The following is a 26,277-nucleotide window of genomic DNA, read 5'->3' on the forward strand; positions in this document are numbered from 1 at the left end:
TATTGTTAATCTTTTACTGAAATCTTTATTACTTAAGCTAGGAAACTCGCTAAATCAGCAAGAATGTGGACCACTTTTATCGATATTCGTTCACAATGCAGTGTATCTGGGCAATACGTAAGAAAGAAAATATAGTAACATCACAGTTAAACACTTTTTTTCTAATATAAAAGTATTTTTGCGCATTTTAAGACTGTGTGAAGGCAAATCTTAGCATGGGCTATTTAAATGGTAAAAGGAAATTGGAGGTAACCACACATTATTCAGAGATTCTAAAAAGCGTTGAGATGCATAACAATATATGGCATTAAGAATTTGTTACTTATTCAGTGACACAGGCATACTCTGAAAAAAGAAATTCAAGTTTTCGCAACAAGAGTCGAGCCTAAGACGTTTTTCTGTAAACTAAAGCTTCGTTATCTCAAGCAAATGCTTGTTTACTCCCAATTCTCATTTTCAGTTTCAATAGCACTTGCTAAGATCTTCTTTACACAAATACTCATCAACAATTTTGAAGTAGTAGGTATATAGCCTTCTTAGAAATTATTGTTTCGCGGACAATCTCGTATGCGCAGAAAGTATGCGCAGCGGCAAAAAGAGGCACCGTCCTTCAAGGTTGTGAAACCGCTAAGCAATCCAACTTAGTGGAAATGTTCTTGATAAACAACCACACGACAAAAAAAATGGAAAAAATGCAGGATACAGTATCGAAAAAAATTAATTGTTATACAAAAAAATTCACATCATTCCCAGATAATATCAAAAAAGTGTTTAGTTTTGTCCCATTCAAGGGCAAAAAATAGTAATTTCCTTGTCTGAATGAGAAAATTGATGGTTTTCTTCCATAAACCACAAAGTACAAATTGCATCATTTTAAAACTATTTTGTTAAAATCTCCGATATGTCTGGTTTCTTTATAATTAAATATATGAACCATGACTTATATTCACGCCCTTAATTAGTCAATACCCGTTTTATTGTGAATATTTTCCGACGAATAAAAGCAAATGAAAAACTAGAGAAAGTTCCAAGCCATCCCAACACAATGTACTTCGCGTGTTAAGTTCTCACTTCTATATTTTTCCCAAACAAAATAATTGGCAGTAATTCGGATCTGTGCAAAATGTTAGCTTCAATGCTAAATGAGCTAAAATTGATGTAAGTGTTTTTTGAGCTTTTATCCTCTTGTTAATAATAATTTTGGTCAATACATTGTTGAAGATGTTTTGGATCCACTCCACGGACAATGTTGCAATGAATGTTACCATCAATAAGCAGACAGGGCAAAATATATAACTAACATGAAAATAGCCCAAAATATAAAGAGATCACTGGTGTTTTTATATTTATTTATTTATTCATTTATTTATTTGTTCTTTACTCTGTTAGATCATAGAGACGAGATCATATGGTAAGTTTTAAAAAGTAATTAATAAATCATAAGCTCATTGACCAATCAGATGGTCAATAAAACATCACGTGCAGAGGTTTTAAAACCGGATAAAACCTCCTCCTTTTTAGTATGCGGTGTTTAATGTTTTTCTCGTAGGCTAATATCCAACGTTCACAAAAGCATCATTGTTAAAAATTCTCTTGACACAAGCATTTCCAGGAATGTTTATGAAGCCGTTCAAAAAACTCGCGGTACGTGTTTTATCGGGTCTAAAACCACTCGGCTGCACCTCGTGGTTTTAAATCCCAATAAAACACTTCAGCTCGTGTTTTAAACATTACATAAATGCTATATATAATAATAATAATAATAATAATAATAATAAAGTGGCAGGGTAGACCAAAAAAAGCTTTAATTTATTCCTAAGGGCTTTCTGAGGGTTCCACTGAAAACCGCCTTGGTGAGTTGGACCCTCTCGATAATATTATTGTTACGGTCAACTCTCTCGTAAGCGACCACCCTTGGGGCACGACAAAGTCGTTGCTTATGGGAGGTGGTCGCTTACGGGAAAGATCAACAAAATTAGCCTAATACTAGATTAATTAATTAATTAATTACAGAAAAAATATTACTCTAGCAGCTAAAATTAGGCAAATAGAAACTAGTTTATTTGATTTTTTACATCTATTCATTCTTCTGATCAAACTTTGTATAACATTTTGGAACAGATCACTTAACAATTCCCGTTTACCTACAGACATAATTATAGCCATCTTCTCTGTCTGTAAACTGGTATTATCTGTCAGCAGTCCGGGGTAGCGTCATTAAAATTGAACTTTTGTCACTTCTGAGTGATGATTTGCTAACGATCATACGTGATTATGTTGGGTGGTCGCTTACTGGAAAAATATGTGTAATTTCTGGCCTAAAAAGTGGTCGCAGTCCCTTAAGAAATTTGAGTGGTGGTCGCTTATGAGAGAGCTCTTGAAACAGTATTTAACTGAGAAACAAAACGGTTGTTTACGAAGTGGTCACTTATGGGAGGTGGTCGCTTGCAAGAAGTGGTCACTATGAGAGAGTTGACTGTATTATTGTTTTTATTATTATTATTATTATTATTATTATTATTATTATTATTATTACTATTATTATTATTATTATTATTATTATTATTATAGCTTATGCATGATTACGCCTCCCCAATTAAGCTAAGTTACCTAAATTATATCATACTTATATTAGTTATATTATGGTGGAAAATCATTAATAAAACAAAAAATAACCGCAAAGAACCTGCTACAAGATAGATTTTGTAACTCATGGTATTAAATTTAAGGACGTGCCACGCTCCTTGGATAGTCACGCAATGCGTCTGTCCAGGTCGGTGGGGACGAGCGTTGTGTGATAACAGGATGAAGAAGAAGCGTGACAACAGACATAATAACAAATGTGAAGGAAATTTAATGTACTGTTCCTACAAAATAGATTCTTCATCCCATGGTGTTAATGTTTTGAGAAAAGACACACTCGTTGGACCTCTCAGAGCTACACTCCTTCGTGTCGCTGTTTGCGTCCTCTGCGTGTGTCAGTGGATAAGAGCATTTTATGACAACTTGAGAAAAATATTGCGTGACAACCTACTTAACGACTGAGCAAGAGACTGTATTGCACAGATGCTACAAGATCGACTCTTCATCTCCTCTTGGTGTTAGTTTGTAGAACGTGTCACGCTGTCTGGGTCTATGTAACGGATGAGCAAGTAACGCAGCCATGTGATCAAACAGACGAGTTGTGCTGCGTGACACCTCCAACACCTCCTTCTTCCTCTTCGTCCATATCACAGAAGTTATCATAGATTTCCTACAAATCAAGAAAATTATGCGTCCTTAAATCAGATAGGGGATGTCACGTTTTGGTTACTTAATTCGCGTTGATCAAAACAAGTTGGCAAGGACGTAACAGAAATAGGTGACTTTCAAAGTTAAAAAAAAAATGTTACTCATATAAGAGGTTGCTAAAGTCAAACCTCCCGTAAGCGACCACCCAAAATGTCAAGCCTAGGTGGTCGTTTACGAGAGGTCAGAGAACAAGGGGTCTAAATTTTGAACTCATTTGCATAAGGTGATTCCAGAGATTTAGAAGCCACAAAAACGTTTTTAAACTTTCCAAAATTATATTCCCAAAGAATTTCAGTATCCAAGTTGATGGTTTGCCAATGATAAAATATCTAATAAGGCAAATGGGACAAGTATATTTTGGGACACCCGACCTGGTACCTCCGATTCTGACATTCGTGTTACCACAAACTGGCAAATTGTCCAACTTTCGATAGGGGATAAATATGAGAATGTAATATGTGACAAGTGGTCGCTTACGGGAGATTAAAGACAAAATAAAATTGCAAGCTCTCATCCCTAAAAGTGGTTACGGTCGCCTATGAGAGGTAGTCGCTTACGAGAGGTTTTAACTATAGTGACTTGACTAGGAAAATTTTGGTATTTTGGAAAACTGGTCGCTCAAGAGAGGTGGTCGCAAGGGGAGGTTCGACTGTATCTAGTTTTCGCCGCACATATCCGTTTTAACTTTAAAATGCAACTCTTTATTTGCGAACTGATCAATTGGCCCTCCGTCTATACGCACAATGTGTCTGGTGAAAACAGAACTTTGCAAAAACGAAAACGTTACGAGGTTGAATTCAAGGGCCATCGTTTTTTCGATGATCGTTTTCATCGGATACGATTGGAAGGCAGGCAAAAACCTTAAAAAATGTTTTGCGTTTTCAAAAGAGAACGGATACGTGCGTACGGGCAAAAACGATTCAAAAACGCTACGTGTCAAGAGAAATTTTTTTAAAACAGAAAAAACTTACGTTTGAAAACAGATGCGTGTGGAAAAACATGATTTAGTACTGAGAAGTGTAACCGTAAATAGCGTAAAAGATAGAGTATGACAAATCCTCACCGATGCGGTTACTTTCTAGCAACTTTTATGCCAGTGTTAACAACACAGGTAAACCTTTGAAATGTAGTAATAAAGGAATTTAACCAACCACAACGGCAACGCCAATACCCTGCTAGCAGACTGCTACTTTCTGACAAGTCTTTTAGCATATACGAAGTCGTTTGCGTCTCCAGTATTTCGCGTAGTTGGCTTGTCTGCTTCGTAGGGGGACGCTAAACAAGCCAAATCCGTTTTATGAATACCAGAGAAATGACAATAAAATGAAATGAAAACTTTATTAACGACGGTGCCTACTTTTGTTACTGCGCATACGATCAGCGCATCTCGAGATACTCGGGTTTCCTATGGGTGGTGCCTACTAATACAGGGATATTTTTGAGTGGTTTGAAACTACGCGGAGAAAGCAGAACTTAGCAAGTGCTCTTGGTATCCAAAAAGAAAATTGGAGGTAACCATGCATGCATTTTTCGGAGATAATAAAGCTTCAATTTGGAAAAAAATGCCATACATTGCTTTGTGTTTTAGCGCTTTTTAGAATTATTGTTGCTTAATTATCTCCAAAAAATGCGTGGTTACCTCCAATTTTCTTTTTTGATTCCAATAACCCTTGCTAAGATGTGCTTTTCCCGCATAGTCATAAACTGCGCAAAAATACCTCTGTATTAGTACGCACCGTCCTTATTGTGTCGTAGCTTCTAGCGTACTAGGATGAAGGCTAATTGGGGACACCTAACTACTTCACATTATAAAATATACATAACGATCGATCAATACTACTATACAATGTGTTAAAAGGCACCTTACTACTTCACATTGCAAAGTTTACGTAATAATCCATCAATACTACTTATAAAACTTATAAAAACTTATAAAAAAAAACAACTTCGCACATGCTAAAAAATCTTGCCAGAAAAAAACGCCCCGCTAGCGGAGGACAACGCCAACAAAAACGTCGCTTGAAAATATAAGTTCACATTTCTGGAACTGCTTCGCAATTATTCTAACTCGTTCAACTTGTACAATGTGGCTGAACTATTCGGAAAGAGAATTGTTAGGAAGGGCGTTCAAGTCAAGACAGAGAATAAGAAATTCACCGTCGTGCGCGGACGTTCTCCACAAAACCTTCAATTTGATTTTTTCACGGCGAACGGCGAAGAAATGAACCAAAATTTATAACGCACGTGCAGGGCCGTCGTTTTTTTACATTAAATTCCATTGTTTTTGACATTCTCATTGCCGTCGCCGTAGTAGCTGCTTTTAACCCTTTAAGCCCTAACACTGATCAGCTTCAAATTTCTCCTCGTAATTTCAATGCTTACTCAAGCCCTGAGGTCATGAGAATTAAGGATCTGATCACCCAAGGTGAATTTTCTTGATATTTCAATAACTTCTCTCCAGCACTTTTAGAAGAAAAGTAAAGGTACAAGATAGAAGAATTTGTTCTTTGACATTAGGGAGCTGGAATTCCCCCCCTTGCGCTTTATCAAAACAGTGAGATTTGGACATGTTACAACTCGGACCCTGTGCTGTGTACAAATAGGCCATTTTACAGTTGTGTGCTTAGTGACTTGGCCTTGGATTGGAAGCGAGGCTGTGGGTGACCTTGTTTTGATACAAACCTCACTGCTTTTCAGATGTAGATCAAACTGTTCTTATGCTGATTAGTTTGCATTTAGATAGGAAAAGCAAATCCATTTTACTCACTTTACAAAGATTCAGCTCCGACGGCAGCTCATGGGCATACAGGACATCGAGGAAGAAATATGGAGACTCTAGCAGTGAAGAGAGTATCTGCAAACAACAGTAATCGAATCACCCTATTATAGGAAATTCAAAACTCTTTAATAATTCATAAGTCCATTGACCTATCAAATGGTCGATAAAACATCACGTGGAGTGGTTTTAAAGGGAGGGGTTCACATTTCAGCGCATGTGCATGAATCGAAATGCTTTATTCCCTTTCTTATCAACTTTATGGCCTTAAAAATCCCACTCACATGTACTTTAGTAATCACATTCTATAATTAGTCCAAGCAAAATGACTGATGACCAAAATTCACCGAAAATGCTAGTGGATTATACTCATATTGTCGATATTGAATTTAGCGTTGACCCGTAGGATTTATTCCACGGTTGATGTGTTTACAGTTATTTGCATGCGAAATAACGCAATCATATGAAAAAAATTACCACTCGAGTTACCTATTCCGCCTTCCGAATGGTTCAAAAACGAATTAAATTAAACAGGCTTGCGTCATGGCGAGCAAAGGCGAAAAAGTATTTGATTCATGGACATGCGCAGAACCGTGAACCCCTCCCTTTAAAAACCTCCTCCTTTTAAGTATGCGGTGTTTAATGTTTTTCTCGTATGCTATTTTCCAACGTTCACAAACGCATCATTGTTATAACTCTCTTGACACACACTTTTCCAGGAATGTTTTTGAAGCCGATCAAAAAACTCGCAGTACGTGTTTTATCGGGTCTAAAACCACTCGGCTGCGCCTCGTGGTTTTAAATCCCAATAAAACACTGCTGCCCGTGTTTTAAACATTACTTACGTAATGCTTGCGTTTATTTGAGGCCCCATCCACGCTAACGCGTTTTCAAAAGTATCCGTTTTCATCGCGGCGAAAACGAAACAAAATATTTTCATCCACACAAGTGTTTTTGTATTTGTCTCCGTTTTCACCTGCCCACACTAGAAACGGATCGTTTTCAAAACGATGCGCTTTCAAACGTCTCCACTTTTGGAACCGTTTTCGAAAGCCTCCGTTTTCATCGGTATTTTCGAGCGTTTTAGTGTGTATGATAGGCAAGAACGCATCAAGTATATGTTTACGCATCAAGTATATGTTTTCAAACGAAAACCTATTAGGCTTTGAAATACGAATGATTCAAGAAACTCGTCTGGAAATTTTAAGGGAGAACAGAGGAGGTTTCGTTTTCAGTGGAGAAAGGATGTTCTGACCACTCACTATCTATCTCGGCGGAAACTCATGAGACAGATTTTGAGATTTCCACCTCTGAGAGTGACCATTCTATGTGTTAAGAATGTCTGGGTTGGACCTAGAATTTGAGGTTAAAATGATGGAAATTAAAGGGGCTCTGTCACGGAAATTTAGCTGTATTTTCACCAAAGCTACTCAAATATTTAACATAGAGCCTTTAATTTTCTCTGACATAAAATTGTTTGTAGGACACCAGAAGGAAAAATTAACTCATTATTTCAACAAAAACAAACTATTTTATAACATAGCGCGCGTGCATCCTAATCTAATTCCTATTGGCGTCATCATGGTACATTTCTCAACATACGCACGGCCGTGCGTCCATCCGATGACCTGTGCAAGATGGGGGAAGCATACGCGCGCTGTGTTATTAAAACACTTTTACAGAGAGACAACACCATAAAAAATGTATATTTATAGAGCTTGAAGCTTGATGAAACGTTAATATTAAACCGATATGAGAAACCGTTTTCGCCTTTTGTTTTTGTTTTGTACAGAGAATCTTGTAATTAACCGGGATCAAAACCTGCTTTCCATGAATCATTTACTTTATTTTCACTATGTTATAAAAGAATTGGTTCATGCTTTTAGCTGTGCGTATATCGAGTTATGGATGCACTTGGGAAGTTTGGAGAGCACTCAAGAAGCTAGAGTTGCTCTCGGCTACGCCTCGAGCAACTCTTCCGCTTCTCTCGTGCTCTCCAAACTTCCCGCGTGCATCCATAACTCGATATACGCACGCTAAGCATGAACCAATTCTTAAAATCAATTTTTTTCAAATTTTCGAAAATACACAGGAAGAAGTTGAAAAAATTGGCCAAATTTTTCAAGTTGTAATCTGTTTCCATCCAAGCCATCCACAGGAAATATGACAAATACTAGATTATGTCTATTATACTTGTATGGTAATTGTTAACAATACCAAACCATTGAACAGTTCCGTCGATACAAACATGTTTTTGCAACTCAAAGGCACAGTAAAAATCGATCAAACTTAATTAACAGCGCGTAAATGAACGCTCACAGAAAATTTTCGCGATTTTTTTTAAAATTCGCGTTAATTTAAAATGGAGCGTTAATTTCCCATAATGAGGTACACAACGTTAGGTATAAAAATGTGATTATTTCTCGTTCTGAAAGTGAGTTGGGGTGAAAAATTGTCTTATAGTTAGCTGCTTCTGCGTTTCACACTGTTGATGAGAGAACAGGGTCCCAAGTGTGGTATAGGGCGAAGACAAAAATCGAGCTCGGAAAGGGGGCCCCCAAACCGCGCTCCGCTCGCCCTGCTCACAGAGTTTTCTTTTCGCCCAAACCCGCACTTGGGAGTCTGTTCACAGGCTAGTGTGAGAACTGAATTGAGCTCAAACATAAGAGAATATTCCCATTTCAAATTAAACGGCAGTGTAGCGAAATGACCGGTGAGCACCTGAAGTATCGGCAGTTGGCTATGTTCAGCTGGTTCACCCAAAGGCCAACCAATTCTATTCGTTTATGTTATTGAAAATGCGAAATAAGGTCGAGTCTGCGGATGAAATCCTAAAGTGTGACCATTCAAATGAAAGCTACTGTGCAGTACTTTTCTGTTGTGGTGTTTATTATGCTGTACAAGGTGATTCTAACTTTTGAGTCTGTGGATGAAATCGTGAAGTGTGACCATTCAAATGAAAGCTACTGTGCAGTACTTTTCTGTGGTGCTGTTTATTATGCTGTACAAGGTGATTCTAACTTTTGAGTCTGTGGATGAAATCGTGAAGTGTGACCATTCAAATGAAAGCTACTGAGCAGTACTTTCCTGCAGTGCTGTTTATTGTGTTGTGCAAGGTGGACCTAACTTTTGAGTCTGTGGACGAAATCCTGAAGTGTGACCATTCAAATGAAAGCTACTGAGCAGTACTTTCCTGCTGTGCTGTTTATTGTGTTGCACAATGATGATTCTAAATTTTGAGTCTGTGGATGAAATCCTAAAGTGTTGCCATTCAAATAAAAGCTACTGAGCAGTACTTTCCTGCTGTGCTGTTTATTGTGTTGCACAATGATGATTCTAACTTTTGAGTATGTGGATGAAATCCTAAAGTGTGGCCATTCAAATAAAAGCTACTGATTAGTACTTTCCTGCTGTGCTGTTTATTATGCTGTGCAAGGTGGTTCTAACTTTTGAGCCTGCAGATGAAATCTATTCAAGTGAAAGCTATTTAGCTGCTCATTCTTGCTCCTCAATACATTTTAAAACAAAGTTTTGGTCTTGGAAGTACGTACAGAGAGTGAAAGAAAATAAACAAACCTGCTTGGCCTCAGGAGACATTTGAGGCATACACTGTGAGCGTCCACATACTAAAATAAGTCGGACAACAAACGGAGGAGGCAGCAAGATATCTTCAACTTCTGGTAATGTTATGTTTTCCTTTCTGCAACAAGTGAAACAAAAAAAAAACTAACTAAAGGTAAGAATTGCCAGAATACAATCAGGTTCTGAATGTGAGCTATTGAGCTGCAGAACTTAGTTCTGGGGGAAAGTTTGGCCTTCTAGGAGGGATCCAAGCCCATGAAATTTCTGTTCAAAATTGGTTCGGCTCAACTGTAAATTAAAACAGCCTTTAAAAAATAGTGAGCTAACATAGTTCAGGTTTACATTCTAGGGGCTTTATTTTCAGAAGGGTGTTTGCTTCAGAGAGCTGGGGCACTCGATTTTGGGAAGGGAGGTGGGGGGAAGGGGTGGGGCTTCCATTCAGAATTTTAAAGTGCCCCTGGGACGAAAATTTCATTTTCCATCTTTTTGCATTTTCGTGTAGAATATGACCTTCTTACTCATGTTACCAAATTTCAATCCTTTACGGCGAATGGAAGTATTTTTTTTTTTTTAGCTTTTTATTCGAGATTTCACGGCCGCCATTACTTGGCCTTATTCCAGAAGTTAAGGCTCAAATTACAGGAAGTGACGTCATTGGCTCGACACGAAAAATTCCACATGCCTAATTTTCATATGGATTCTACTTCATAAACTGTATTCTGCTGTTGCGAACTAAATAACAGCAGAATACAGTTTATGAAGTAGAATCCGTATGAAAATTAGCCATGTGGAATTTTTCGTGTTGAGCCAATGTCGTCACTTCCTGTAATTTGAGCCTTAACTTCCGGAAAAGGTTGAGAAAAGATAACATCGGCCTAAGGGAGGTGACGTCATCGGGTTATTCTTCGGAGAAGCCACGAACCGAGATCCGATTATACCGGAAATTGACCTGCATTCACTCTCTTTCAGTAGTACTGGCGGACGACGTCGGGGAAATAAAGACTTCGAACGTTTGTTAGGATTCGTTATGGTAGAATACAGAGTTCTTTCTACTTTCGTTTCTCGGCGTCTGAACACTGACCTCAAGGATTTTACGTTCGATTTGTGGAAGAAACGTGGAACTATGAAAACAGTCAAGATTTGCTCAGGTAACATCGGCCTACGGCAGGTTAACATCGACCTAAAGGAGGTTAACATCGGCCTACGGGAGGCTAACATCGACCTAAGGGAGGTACGTTTTATAGCACCACGTTTGTATCGTATGTGTTATACTGGCACAATCGTACACATGGAAAGCTAATTTGCAAGCATTAAAACTTACAATCTTGCAGGAGCTTTTCTAATCATTGACCTGAGTGTCATTTCATTTATTGCCAACTCATAACATCCACCTACAGGAGGTTAACATCTACCTAAGGGAGGTACAGTGGCTCACAGTGTACATTTTATAACTTATGTATTATAAAAGTCAATTCATAGGCATAGAAGCTTACTCTCTAGCAGGGAAACTTGGGATCATAAGGAGCTTTTCTATCATTGACTTGAATTTCATAATTTTCATTTTTACCAACTCATAACATCCGCATATAGTAGGTAAACATCTACCTAAGGGAGGTTATGGTATTATAATAAGGAAGGATGGACTTGAAGAAAGCTTACGAATCTTAAGGGGCTTTTGTATTTCTTGTACATGCCATTTTAGAATAAATTTATTTATAAATAATAATAATAATAATAATAATAATAATAATAATTATTATTATTATTATTATTATTATTATTATTATTTGAAAAGCCTTTTAAGCTCACTAAAATAAGATAAATGAGAGTTTTCTCATTTTTTTATTTACACTCATAACATGGAATACAGTGAAAGGCAATTGTTCTCTTGTTGTTGTTGTCATTTTTTTCTTGGTTGACCCCATCAACCTGTAATTTCCACATTAAATTTTGCTAAAAGTGACTGTTTATGACTGTTGAAATGATAGATCATTTTTAAAAATATAACCCTTAATATGTCAGAATTTATTTTAATTTAATTTGTGATCTGACTTTCAAGAGGTTTGACTGTTTGACTGCTTCATTTTTTATTTGTCATTAAGGTATCAGCCACCCTTCAGGACCGTCCGCGCGCGGATCGCTGCCATATTTGAGGTTTCAACGTTTTCAAATAGATATGCTTGAGAGCTTTCTTTTAAAAAAAAAAATCAGAAGAAAATGTTATTTCTGTCGAAAGATATCGGGGGTAAAAGATTTTTTCTCGTTAATAATCTTAATTGATCGTTGACAAGATCTGTCATTGAACTAGTAACGTGATACCGAGTGCGTGCTTCGAACGACACAACACGTGCGAATTGTCTTCGTGTTGTTTATAGCCTTTACCTCGATTTTCGGTGAAAATGCCGCCAAAAAAAAAAAAAAAGAAAAGATCGTGTCCGTTTTCCTCATCGAAACCGAGAGCGAAAAAGAAATCGAAGGGCGAGTTTGACAAAGAATGGGCTGCAAAATTGGCAGAGAGCGACAAAGCTCATTTTATCGGCAAGAGAAGTGGCTGGAGGAGTTGGATATTCAGAAAAGCGAAAATGCTACAGTCGCTGAGAGTGCAAGCCGCTCCAAAATTGAAGAACCAGAAGAAGAAAGCCAATTAAGCTCATCGACCGCACCTGCTGATGGAACGTGGTAAACAATAAGCGGTCGAGCTATCGTATCGAGTGAAATTCTCCTTCAGAAACGGGACGAGTCTGTATCTTGTCGATTTTGCCAGGGAAGTGTCCAAGTCGTGGAAAATGTAGCGACTAAGCATGGACTTGGTTCTACCTGGAGAATCCAGTGCGAGAATGAAAGCTGTCCGTCGCACAAGACAAATTCTGTTTTTAATTCTTCCGAGAAGAGCAGAGCGTTTGAAATAAACCGGGCCTCAGTTCTTGACCTTCGAGCAATCGGTGGTGGACATTCGGCGGCTTCGCTTTCGTTCGTGTTGATTTCGCACTGGTTTTCGGCATCTTTACCAACTTAGCCAACCTTTCAAGAAATAAACACAATATATTTTTATTGTTACATGAAAAGCGTATTGCTGTTTGTAAATTAAACGATTACTATGCATGTATGTTCACTAACCTCAACAAAAATTTTGTCTTTTGTCCACACGCAGTGAAATTGAACTGACTTGAAGCAAAATAGTTATTTCCCGCTGCTTGCCGCGAAAGTTTGTTCCTGTTGCATGCTACCTGTCAAAGTCCTATTGTTAGAGAAAATTGAGCCCTCTCTGATATCAATCAGAATAAACATTTAGGTGTTATTAAATCTCATTCCAGGTAGGATGCCGCCAAAAATGTATTTTCTATTTTATCTCCGAACGCAAATTTTGCCCATCGACTCGTACGTTTTGAACTCCAAGTCGGCAGCCTTTCAATCAATTTGGCTCAAATTTGGCCAGAGTGATGCCATATATCTCTTCTACAAAACCGTGTCTGCGAAATTTAATACTCCTTTTGATTTTAAAGCTAGAGCCTTTTTTCCACAGGGAGTGTTGACTAATTGCCTCCCCCAACTTCATTTGCTAATTAAAGAGAAACAAACGCACTTGTCAAAAATCTGAGACACGGTTTTCTAGTGGAACGTGTTGAGAAGCGAATGCGGTGTTAATTGTTTTCTTCCGTTTATTTCCGGCGGGAGTGGAACATGATTTATAGAGACGTGTACTTTTACACAAAGCGTTCCAATTTCGAAACACATTTAAGTAAATAGTTTTTGTTAGTTCAAATCCATAATCTGGATTTATTAAGCTTTTAAAAAATTATATGGTTTATAGGGGTTTTTATAAAAACAACTAACGCTACAGCGATCCGCGCGCGGACGGTCCTGAAGGGTGGCTGATACCTTAACCAAAAAATACAACATAAATACATTAAAGATGATACACAATATTCCTACTAAACTATTTACAAGATGAAATGTGTTAAAGGCTAGGAAGCCTATATAGAAGCCTGGGGCTTATTGACCATAGGCGTCCTGGAACTATAGGATAAACCATAGAAGTTAATGGTACTGAATGAAAATTCCAATTAATTTTTTTTAAAAGAAGAAGAAAAAAAAAAGTGTGTAGCTCAACAAAGAGTCAATTTAACTTAGAAAGAAGGAATTTTTAAGTCTTTTGAAAAAAAAGGTTACTTTCACTGACTAAGCGAGTTGAAAAGCGTAGGACCTTGAAACCGAATTGAGAATTTTCAAAGATTAGTTGGACAATAAGGTATATAGAAGGTATAAGGTATATGTGGGAGCAGGGATGGCGAAATCGAACCTGGGCCACCAATGTGGCCCGGGTTCGATTCCCGGTCTCGGCGTCATATGTGGGTTGAGTTTGTTGTTGGTTCTCGTCCCTGCTCCGAGGGTTTTTCTCCGGGTACTCCGGTTTTCCTCCCTCCACAAAAACCAACATTTTCAAATTCCAATTCGACCTGGAAACAGTGGATGGAAGAGCCACCCCGTGGATTCCACTGAAATTCCTATTCTACCCTATTTATAGAAAAGGTTGGAATTTCTGGTATTATAAGAATGTATCTGGCTTGCAAGAGTAAACATATCGCGAGAATAATTTGGAAGTAAGCTTCTTTTAAAAAGATACATAAATTTACCTATTTGGTATAAATAAATGTCAGAGAATTTTAAAATCTCCTGTTCTTTAAAAAGAACACCAGTATGAGCATCAAAAGAAACTTTAGATATTATTCTGATTATCTTCTTTTGCAGAACAATAATCCGATTTAAATTAGACTGATATGTCGATCCCCACACAGAAACACAATAAATTAAGTAAGGGTAAACTAGACTATAGTACAAGGAGCGTAAGGAGGTTTTGGGAAGGCAAAAACTAGACTTATAAATAATACCTATTGATTTTGATATTTTTCCAGAAACACTAAGAATGTAAGGCTTCCATGACAAATGCTCATTGAGGATAACACCTAAAAATACTGTCTCTTTCACACGTTCAATTGCATTGTTGTTAATTTGAATAGATATATCAAGTGTTTTCCTCCTTTGGGGTGGTCTAAAAACCATAAAATTTGATTTTTTAAAGTTAATGGACAGCTTGTTTGCTCGACACCATTGAGTTAATTTAAGCATTTCAGAATTCAAGATTCCAGGAAGCAAGTTAAAATCTTTGTGGGAGAAAAATATGTTTGTATCATCTGCATAAAGAATAAAATCCATGACCTTTGACACGTTACACAGATCATTTATATAGAGTAGAAAGAGTAGGGGACCTAGTATAGAACCCTGAGGCACCCCGCACTTAATTTCGCAAGACTCCGAACTGACACCATTAAATTCCACATATTGTTGTCTATTGCTTAGATAGCTTTCGAACCCTCTAAGTGAAGTGCCACAAACACCATAATGCTCTAATTTTGAAATCAAAATGTTATGATCAACGGTGTCAAAGGCCTTGGACAAGTCTATAAAAATACCAACTGTGCATTCCTTATTGTCAATGGCAGAAGAGATTTTGTCATATAAACAAGTAAGAGCATAAGCGTTAGCCGCGGAGTGATGCTTGCGAAAACCATACTGATTGTCAGAGAGAATGTTATGATTATTAAGAAACCTTAAAAGACGATTGTACATTACTCTCGCATTGCTTACTACAGTACATTAACAATATTGGTTTTATTTTATTTCTTTTCAGAATGCAATACTTAAACTGCACAGACCGCTGAAGAAACAGCTACTTCAAAGACACCTATGACTCATTAATTCCACAAAAGACATTGTGTACTCAATTCATACGCATAGAAGCTTACTCTTCAGCAGGGAAACTTGGGATCACAAGGAGCTTTTTTATCATTGACTTGAATTTCATTTTATTTTTACCAAGTGATAACAATTCCACCTGCGTATACAGGAGGTAAACATCTACCTGAGGGAGGTCATGATGTTTATAGCACCATGCAAGTATGTATTATAATAGGTAAGAATTGACTTGAAGAAAGCTTATGAATTTTAAGGGGCTTTTGCACTTCATGCACAAGGCCCTCAAATTTGGAATGACAACCCTCTTGATTTAGGTAATTCACTTACTATCTCGAATTGTAGACAAAAACTTAGAGATTACTTCCAATCAAATTGTGAATTCATGTCCTTTTGAACTCTCGTATACACGGCTTAGCTTAATTTAATATTTTATTTGTTATTTATTTAATTTTTTTCATTTAAGTTATTATTATTAATATTATTATTATTATTATTATTATTATCACTACTATTATTAACATTAATATTTATCTATTTATTTATTTATTTATTTATTTATTTATTTGTAAACTGTAAAGTAATTGCACCATTTTGACCAATCTCCTGTATGAATTGTGCCATATAAGCCCCCGGCTTCGGCATCTCAATATCGATTTACAGGTATTACTTATTACCATGCACTCTCTTGTACTATCATTATGAATAAAGAGCATTATATATTATATTGTCTCAGTTGTTCAATAATTATTGTATTCAAACAGAAGGAAAAAAAAAGAGAAAAGTCCAAATTCTCCAAATGCCAAAGGTACAGTGTAAATTCAGTTCAATTTCTCTACCCCAGCCAAATTCAATTCCCTTTTTCCCAGGCATGGTACATGGTCAAATGCCATGTGGGAGGAGGGGGGGAACAAGGCATTTATTTTTTGTTCAAATTTGACTTGTTCTCCAACTCATGACAAAGTTCCACCCATATTCAAAAGCATAGAGCTTACTTGATAACAAATGACACGTCATGAGCTTAAAACATGAAAATGAAAACATTTAAGGGTGGTCATTTGGATCTTTTGAAAAGCACACTCAAAGGTTCATGGCATGGCTCAATTTCATTTTGACCTTTACTTGAGGTACAGATTTGTTGACTTACAAAATAATAGCTCTTTATGTCATATCTTTTTGACTCAATAGCCATAAAGGTTAGCAACCATAAATGTAATTGAATATGGATATTTGAAAGATACATTTCAATATCAGGTGAAAGATTAAGTAGAAGAAAGACCCTCAGTTATTTTTTTGGGATTTCTTTTCACAACTGCTTAAGGACGGTGCCTACTAATAGCGAAGTATTTTTGCACGGTTTATCACTATGCGGGAAAAGCAGATCTTGGTAGCGGGTATTGAAAGCCAAATTTAAGGAAATTGGGGGTAACCACGCATTTTTTAGAGATAACCAAGCAACAATATTATTCTAAAAAGCAGCAAAATACAAAGCAATGTATGGCGCTTTTTTCCAAATTGAAGCTTTATTATCTCTGAAAAATGCATGATTTCCCCCCAATTTTGTTTTTGGATACCAAAATCACTTGCTAAGTTCTGCTTTCTCCGCATAGTTTTAAAGTGCGCAAAAATATCCCTGTAATAGTAGGCACCACCCATAGGAAACCCGAGTATCTCCAGATGCACAGAACGTATGCGCAGTAACAATAGAGGCACCGTCCTTAAGTTCTAGAAAGGACTACGAAAATGTCTTCCAATTAAACATTACTTTAAAATGTTGGTCATTTTGTATCTTTGCACTCTAAGTGGTACATATATACCAATCTACACAATTTCCTGCCAGAGAGGAACAAAATTATGACCATTTGCATCCAATCCATCATTATATGGGAGATCCTCCGTCAATTAACCCTACAAACTTGAATATCAAATTTTAGATAATTTTGCCATATGACGAGAGGTCAAGCTTGACAATAACAGTTCAACAACATCTGTTGTACACAATGTCTTTTGAGGAATTGATGAGTCATAGGTGTCTTTGAAGTAGCAGTTTCTTCAGCGGTCTGCACAGTTTAAGTATTGCATTCTGAAAAGAAATAAAATAAAACCAATATTGTTAATGTACTGTAGTAAGCAGTCAAACAGTCAAACCTCTTGAAAGTCAGATCACAAATTAAATTAAAATAAATTCTGACATATTAAGGGTTATATTTTTAAAAATGATCTATCGTTTCAACAGTCATAAACAGTCACTTCTAGCAAAATTTAATGTGGAAATTACAGGTTGATGGGGTCAACCAAGAAAAATATGACAAAAACAACAAGAGAACAATTGCCTTTCACTGTATTCCATGTTATGGGATAGTACAGTACCTCTTCCAGACCTCTATTTTCATTGGTCCCCTAGTACAGTAGCTCCCATTGTTTTCTGTGGGGGATCAATTGTTCCCAACCATTGACCTATTGTTTCGTTCTCCAATCACAGACCTCGTCTGGATAGCTACTGTCTTTCTCATGTTATGAGTGTAAATAAAAAAATGAGAAAACTCTCATTTATCTCATTCTAGTGAGCTTAAAAGGCTTTTCAAATAATAATAATAATAATAATAATAATAATAATAATAATAATAATAATAATAATTATTATTATTATTATTATTATTTATAAATAAATTTATTCTAAAATGGCATGTACAAGAAATACAAAAGCCCCTTAAGATTCGTAAGCTTTCTTCCAGTCCATCCTTCCTTATTATAATACCATAACCTCCCTTAGGTAGATGTTTACCTACTATATGCGGATGTTATGAGTTGGTAAAAATGAAAATTATGAAATTCAAGTCAATGATAGAAAAGCTCCTTATGATCCCAAGTTTCCCTGCTAGAGAGTAAGCTTCTATGCCTATGAATTGACTTTTATAATACATAAGTTATAAAATGTACACTGTGAGCCACTGTACCTCCCTTAGGTAGATGTTAACCTCCTGTAGGTGGATGTTATGAGTTGGCAATAAATGAAATGACACTCAGGTCAATGATTAGAAAAGCTCCTGCAAGATTGTAAGTTTTAATGCTTGCAAATTAGCTTTCCATGTGTACGATTGTGCCAGTATAACACATACGATACAAACGTGGTGCTATAAAACGTACCTCCCTTAGGTCGATGTTAGCCTCCCGTAGGCCGATGTTAACCTCCTTTAGGTCGATGTTAACCTGCCGTAGGCCGATGTTACCTGAGCAAATCTTGACTGTTTTCATAGTTCCACGTTTCTTCCACAAATCGAACGTAAAATCCTTGAGGTCAGTGTTCAGACGCCGAGAAACGAAAGTAGAAAGAACTCTGTATTCTACCATAACGAATCCTAACAAACGTTCGAAGTCTTTATTTCCCCGACGTCGTCCGCCAGTACTACTGAAAGAGAGTGAATGCAGGTCAATTTCCGGTATAATCGGATCTCGGTTCGTGGCTTCTCCGAAGAATAACCCGATGACGTCACCTCCCTTAGGCCGATGTTATCTTTTCTCAACCTCCGGAACAAGGCCAAGTAATGGCGGCCGTGAAATCTCGAAGAAAAAGCTAAAAAAAAAAAATACTTCCAATCGCCATAAAGGATTGAAATTTGGTAACATGAGTAAGAAGGTCATATTCTACACGAAAATGCAAAAAGCTGGAAAATGAAATTTTCGTCCCAGGGGCACTTTAAGGTAGCAAGCCAAAAAATTTTAATACATTTTTCATAAATTATGCAGTTTAATTTCAAGAAAATTAGCCTTACAAGTCTGTGCAAAATTTATAATTATAAAGGTTTCTAAATACATAAGCAAGTAAAAATTAAAGCAAAATTGGATGACGTTTCGGAGTTGTCATTTTGAACTTGAAAATGGTGTCATGACCACTCCGAAACATCGTTCAATTTTGTCATTAATTTTACTTGCTCATGTAAAATGAGGTAAGTGGGAATAATTGAAAGGCTGGGAGCATAACCGACTTATGTCGAATTTCAGCCCGTTTTTCGATGTAGCTCGGATTTGTCCAAACTGTTGCATGTGAACTGCAATTCGATTGAAAACCATTGTCCAGTATTTTTTTCACGCCGCTTTGTGTTTCGCATTAATGCCATTGAGAAATTTTACGATCTTGTAAAGATATATCGGTAACATTATAGACACTGGATGACCAAAAGGACAATGCACTGAGGATTAAATACTTGTATTCAATATACACTCGTTGTCTTTGAAACACGGCACACGAAAGCGGTGTTTTCCGCGGGAGCAACGAAAAGAATGCTGTCACGCTTTTATTTGATTCTGTTACAAACTACTACGTACGTGACAGGAATGTCCGAAATGTAAACAGTTACATTCTCCAAGAGAAAATGTGTCCATTTCCTGGCGTAAAATCCAGCTTTGTCCCGTTTGTCGACATATCACTCTTGATAACGCAAAATACTAGCATTCTACACGATTAACAGGAAGACATGTAGCCATTTCAACGATTAACAACGATTATTATACAATGCTGATGCTATCTCAATTTTGATTGGCTAAAAGCACCCCGCTAATTCTAGATGGCGCTGTGTATTCGCGTAGCTTCATCGCGTCACATCTACAGACACTGGCGTTTATGCATGTAGGTATGACGCGTTTTTGCAGACAATGGTTTTCGTCACCTGACAAGCTAGCCGGCGGTTTGAGCAAGATTGTCATGGCGGAGTCCGCTCCAAGATTCGCGTCAGTCTCAGAAGCGGATTTAGGACGCCTTGTTGACGACAAGGACGCAAAGAACACCAAACGAGCTACCAAGACAGCTCTTAGAGTTTTACAGCAGTATTTGAAGGAGAAGAAAGTTCCCGAACCGCAAACCAAAGATGGCATCAGTAACGTTCTCAAACTATTTTATGCCGAAGCTAGAAAAGTCGATGGAACTTCTTATTCCAAAAGCACTCTCAACAGCCTGAGATTTGGACTGGGCAGACACTTTAAGGCGACTCTTGGCTTCGATATAATAAACGATCCAGCATTTGCCGAGGCAAACAAAATTTTTGGCGCCAAGTGCGTTGAACTAAAACGACAAGGGCTCGCCAAAGTCGAACACACGCCACCGATCTGCGAAGAAGATCTTAAAAAGCTGTACGAAAGCGATGTTTTTAACCAAAACAGCCCGGAAACGCTTCAAAACAAAGTTTTTTTCGAGGTTATGTTGTACTTTTGTCGCCGAGGAAGGCAAAATCTTCGTGAACTCAAAAAAGCTGATTTTTCATTCAGCACGGATGGCAAAGGTGCAAAATATGTGTGCAAAACAACAGATGAACTCACAAAGAACCGACGAGAAAATGATGAAGGATTTGAAGAAGGCGTGATGTTCGAGAAACCAGGACCACACTGTCCTGTGGCTTCATTTGAACGGTACATACAGCACCTGAATCCCTCAAACGAATTTTTGTTTCAGCGGCCGAAGAAAAACGCCGGCATATCTGATCAAGTGTGGTACGATAACATGGTTGTCGGAGAGCGTTTGCTCGGTGAAAAAATGAAAAGGATCTCTCGAAAAGCCAAACTTTCAAAGTGTTACACCAATCACTCGATCAGGGCAACGGCGGTTACAATCCTGGACAAGTCCGGGTTCGAAGCAAGGCATATCATGGCGGTGAGCGGGCACAGAAATGAATCCAGCATTCGGAGCTATAGCAGGACTGACATTTCAACCAAGAGAAAAATGTCGGAAACCCTGACGACAGAGTGCGAGGTGAGAGGTGAGGAAGTGGCTATTAATCCGCACCAGTTATCTCCTGTTATTAGCCTTTCTCAAGAGGAATTTATTGTACAGAACTCTCATTCAGAGATAACGAAAAATTTTAATTTCTTCAACTGCAATGTCAACATTCATTAAACGCAAATCGGGAACATTTTTCATAAGACCGTACAACTTAACTTTAGAATTTTGTTCAAAAGTTTCAGTTCGATTCAGTTTTTCCTGAAACGTTTTCAGATGTTTAAGCTTAAATCCTTTCTGTAAACCTTTTGAATTCCGCTTTACACGTTATTCACGGCTGTCATTAATAAAGATGTTTACACTGAAACGTGTCATTGCGTGGCTTACTTTGTTGTTGTTCTGTGAAATGTCTCAACGCTTGTACATTTATAATTGTATAATAAAACAATTATTGGATTCGGTTTTCGCATGATAGCGAAATTATCAAGGCCTCGGTTTGTGTTATCCGCCTCAGCCTTCGGCTTCGGCAGATAACACAAACCTCGGCCTTGATAATTCTCGCTATCATGCTCAACCTCATCCAATAATTGCTTATTATCTGTAGCCGGTTTAATATAATGCCTTGGTATAAGCTGAAGACTTACGTGATCTTGATTTGAATGAAGTTGCATGGAGATCATTATCAACTTCATGCATATATTTGCTATTGGGTGTATATTTTTGTAACTGCCACCTCAGATGTCAGCTTAAGGCTGAATACCCTCATTTTACTTAGAAACTAACAAGATCACTGTGATCACTCAGAAGAACTCACTTAAAGCGCTCAATTTTCTGTTTTACTACAGTTTTTCAACTCAATATTGTTGTCAAGGCTGATACTCAAGACTGTACTGAAGTCACCAAATCCTGCTCAACAAGCTAAGTCACTTATGACCATTGGACTCTATTTTAACTGATTCATTTTGTTATGAATCGTGACTTCTGCTACTACTACTCAGGAACAAATTACCAAATAACTCAACTTCCCTTTTCAACAATGTAAACATCCTCCTGCAGAAGATGTTTAAAGTTTTTATTGTATTATTTTTATAGCGATTGTATTGTATTTTTATCTTATTTTACATTATCATAATCCTATTGTAATTTCTCTTATAATCTCACATATTATAATAATTTTTCTTAGATGATTAATGCCGAAAAGCCCCTTTGGGGAGTGTTAATAAAATTTGTATGCTATTGTAAAGTGGATGAAATTTTCACACTTGGTCTCTGGAATAGCACCCAATTAAAATACTGTACATCCACAGTAATAATATTATAAGGGCCTGGATAGGTGAATTGGGGGAGACAGTAAATACTCTTACAAGATCAGAGCCTGTGGAGGGGGTGGGACTGGGGGGGCTTCAGCCCCACTCCCCTTACTTTTTGGAGAGTTTTCTACATGAATCAGTTACAGAAACAACTAACATACAAATTGTTAAGTATTTTATGAGAGACATGATAAGTGAATTTATCAACACACACCCCTTCTTATGAATCCGGCAACCAGTGAAACATGATTGACCTTTTCGTAATAAATTAGTGTCAATAAATTAAGACTGTACATGTAAATCATTTTTCTTTGCTGGATTAGTGAAAGAGTGATGGCCAGATAGGACAGAGGCACAAATAATTTTAAATAGCCTAAAGGAAATTCGCCATAATTCTAGCAAAGTCTAGCATGAATTTTGTGGGGCTTAAAAAAATAAAACTTGTTCTCTTTTCAAACCTTTTAATGCACTATTTCAATTCATTTTTTTTTTCAATATCAAACGTTTGATACTAGCTTATTTTATGCAGTATTTATCCTGTAGTATATTCAATAATTTTTATGTATATTAATTTCAGTTTATAACAGTTACAAAATTACAGGTGTATATATATTTAGCTACAATAATTTTCATCACTGAAAAATGTCATTCTCAGTAATAGCAAATAACTGTGAATGTAAACCCTGATCACAGAAAAGTAATAAATCGGTGCGTCCCTTCAGTCACTAAATGTGATCAAAGCCTTTAGTATAATTTTAGGCTTTATAATAATTATTAAAGCTGTTTCCATAGCATTTTATTGCAAAGCATGATCAGTGAAATGTTTTCATCAATGAATTCTATGGATTTTGTCTTTCCATCAAATTCGTTATGAATGCAGTTGTGTTCCATGGAACTCCATGGAACTTTTGCCCACAGAATTCCATGGAAAATTTTCCATCAATTTCCATGCAGCAACTCCATGGAGCTATTTCCATGGAATTCCATGGAAAATTTTCCATTAAATTCCATGCAGCAACTCCATGGAGCTATTTCCATGGAATTTCATGGAAAATTTTCCATTAAATTCCATGCAGCAACTCCATGGAGCTATTTCCATGGAATTCCATGTCCTAAAACTTACTCCATGGAATTCCATAGAATTCCATGGGTTTCCATGGAAAATTTTCATGGAGTTCCATGGAATTTCATGGGGTTATTTCACCATTTTTAAGGTGGTTGTATTAACATGGGTTCTGCTGTACATGTACATGTTAGCCTGCGAGCAAGCTCTCTTGGGGGTGGGGGGCGGGAGGGAGAAAGAGGAGAGAGCTTGCCACGATGTCTCAGGAGTTTTCATTTCTGCGTTGAATTTTTCAACGCAAAATGCTGATTGGTGGATATTGAATTTGGTGCTTACGTCATTGCTCTTCGCGTGCGTCGTGTTGACAACACAAAAATGGTGGCGGAGTTTCTATTTGTGAAGGTTGCGAGAATTTCTCTAAATAACTTAGGTTTTCTCTGGAACTAAAACCCGAGCAAAGTCAAGCTGCTAATGCTTTAATTCAAAGTAGCGATGTTCTTGCAGTTTTACCTACGAGATTTAGGACAAGTTTGAGGCCAAATTTAAGCTTTTGTTTGGTGTTTGGCTCAGCCGAAAAAAATATGAACATCTTTCAGCTTTAATACGCCACAAATTAAAGCTTTCTGAATATATTGACTCAATTCTGAGTGCTTCGGTACGGCGTTAGCAGCGAACTGCCAGTTTTTTAGGGCAACGTTCTTTAGAAGCGAAACGATATCCTTTTGATCTGGCACTCTCTCGTCTGCGGCTTTGCTATTCGTTCACAACATCACAAATTTCACACGAGTTGAGTGTTCCAGTGAAACCACATTGTCGATATTGAGAATTGCGTCCTCGTTCTCGGTAACCCGGCTGCAAAATTGAGATCCTTCCGATTTCCTTGCACTGCTTCTCTTTTCCCTGGCCGGACCGTGTCAAGTTTTCGACATTTTTTATGTCCAGTAGTTTTGTGGCGTTGATACTGCAGTCGGCAAGATTCGCTTGACCCTTGAGACGACATTTGATTTGTGTCCTCGACCTTTTGGTCAATCGGCTTTTAGTGTGCTCACAATTAAGTAAAATCCTTCACTAAATTTTCTGAGTTTTGTGGCACTCGGTAAGCATACTCGATCAGAGAAACTATAGTTTTTGTCAGCAAGGATTCCCGTCTTTCGAAGTGTATATTGTACCTTTCACATGGTTGTTTACGTTTGCTATTATTTTCGGTTTGCGCTTATTGGCCAAATTCTGACAGCTAGGACAGCAGGGAGCCGCGGGGAGTATTGGGGGCGGCATTCAAATTCCTGAGACATTGTTGCAAGCTCTCTCCTCTTTCTCCCTCCCGCCCCCCACCCCCAAGAGAGCTTGCTCGCAGGCTATGTACATGTACATTTAAAACTTAACCTCATTTTCTACATCAGCTTATAATTCTCTAGTTTTCACTAACAGTTCCTAACCACAAAAACAACACTTTGTACATGTATGGTCTTCTTTTCATTTTCTTCTTTTCTTGATGGGATCCTATTATAATCTGGTGGGACATGTATTAAACCACGTTGTGAACTAAACCATGTCAGACAAGACAGTCTTGTTACTCTTTCCACATACATTGTTTTCGGTGTTAGAGGAAACATATAGAAAGGAGGTATGCATCTGAGTTGTGGAGAGTGATCTGTAGTGAGAGACAAGCAAAACTATTAATTTTGTGTTTTGTAAAGTCTTATACATGTCTGTTGCTAATGTGTACTGTAATTAAGAGGTTTATTCTAGAAAATGATTTCTGTGGACCCACCAGGACCCATTGGAGACCTTAAGGCTTGGTGCCCCACAGGGCGTTGTCGAAAGATAACGTAGCTGGCAATGGTCGCCTGTGTGTAAGCTACGATGATGCACCCCCAAATGCACCCAACCCTGAATTTGGTACTTCATATAAAACAGGCCTTTTTGTCATTTTCATATGACTTCATGTTTGACAGAATTATGTGTGTTTTCGTGAGAATTAAGGTTAGGGGACACCTTATCATACAGTTCATGAATCTCATTAGCGTGCACTTTTGGATATATCTCAGTCATTGATGCATGCGCCTTGTGTCTTGGGGATAATCTTTCAACAGACGCATTGTAAGATCTCATGATGCTTTGTTCGATCACGTTTTTGTATCAACAAACTTAATTTGCTGTGCAATTTCGCAGTGAATTTAGCCGCGATTGACATTAAATTTGACTTCTCTGCACCCTTTGGGTACCCAGGTTATTTCTGCTTCAACTGCAGAATATACTTGATTTAACACCATATGTACACAGATTGGATGTGTAAATTATATAATTACATTTTTTTATAATTTTTTTTACCGTTTGATTAACAGTCATGTACACTTGTACATAAAAGTGGCTCTGATAGCTGTACATGTAGGTTAAATTTCCAGCATACTGTAGCATTTTCAGGTGTGTGGTGTGCAACAAATTTGAAAATTAACCATGTTTGCAGAGGGCATTAGTTTTAATAAGAATACATACTGTGCAATGCAGCTTTAGCACAGACATGCACTGCAGCAAAGTTTATGTGCTTATCGACTACTAATTGATGATTTTTTTCTAATTTCTTAGTATGTTGGGTTACATTGCCTCCATACATGAGAGTGCCATACATGTACATATTTGTAGGTTTCAGATACCTCTTGCAGAATTTAACCCAAAATGTGTAAAATAAATGACAGCTGTGATACACTTACTCTTGTAAATGGACAAAGGTGATGATATCACCAGTTTTATGAAATTAGTTATTAATTTTAATTCTACAATCTTTTAATGCGCA

At 37.4% G+C, this 26,277-nt stretch overlaps 2 protein-coding genes, 1 long non-coding RNA gene and 1 pseudogene across 12 annotated transcripts in view; 2 read left to right on the forward strand and 2 right to left on the reverse strand.

Moving 5' to 3' along the window:
• LOC146475616 (ras-like protein 1) overlaps window positions 1–26,277 on the forward strand; it is a 230,397-nt gene that overhangs the window by 197,808 nt on the left and 6,312 nt on the right. The window contains exon 2 of one of the 8 annotated variants that reach the window (XR_014865894.1): window positions 25,088–26,263. The exons of 6 other annotated variants lie outside the window; for them this stretch is intronic. The gene's annotated coding sequence lies outside the window, so the exon portion shown is untranslated. Of the gene's footprint in view, window positions 1–10,509; window positions 10,881–25,087; window positions 26,264–26,277 lie in introns of those variants that run through there. One more of the 8 variants, XM_085116023.1, reaches the window with a different exon arrangement.
• Window positions 1,801–9,978, reverse strand: LOC146475621 (BRISC and BRCA1-A complex member 1-like; annotated as a pseudogene). The gene is made up of 4 exons (XR_014865924.1): window positions 9,952–9,978; window positions 9,644–9,793; window positions 6,059–6,145; window positions 1,801–3,253 (listed from the first exon to the last, which is right to left on the reverse strand). The product of XR_014865924.1 is annotated as a BRISC and BRCA1-A complex member 1-like (transcript).
• LOC146475622 (uncharacterized) lies at window positions 16,488–18,937 on the reverse strand. Of its 2 annotated transcripts, XR_014865909.1 has the most exons (3): window positions 18,548–18,937; window positions 16,582–17,483; window positions 16,488–16,542 (listed from the first exon to the last, which is right to left on the reverse strand). It is a non-coding gene; the product is annotated as an uncharacterized LOC146475622 (long non-coding RNA). The 2 variants fall into 2 exon arrangements; XR_014865908.1 differs by having other exon boundaries at window positions 16,488–17,483.
• LOC146475623 (uncharacterized protein KIAA1958 homolog) lies at window positions 19,964–21,709 on the forward strand. The gene has a single exon (XM_085115987.1). It carries the CDS (start codon window positions 20,022–20,024, stop codon window positions 21,285–21,287), a length of 1,266 nt encoding a protein of 421 aa, XP_084972113.1. The 5' UTR covers window positions 19,964–20,021; the 3' UTR covers window positions 21,288–21,709.

The sequence above is a fragment of the Pavona decussata genome, unplaced genomic scaffold (assembly GCF_977016875.1).
Source record: "Pavona decussata unplaced genomic scaffold, jaPavDecu1.1 SCAFFOLD_84, whole genome shotgun sequence".
Classification (NCBI taxonomy): domain Eukaryota; kingdom Metazoa; phylum Cnidaria; class Anthozoa; order Scleractinia; family Agariciidae; genus Pavona; species Pavona decussata.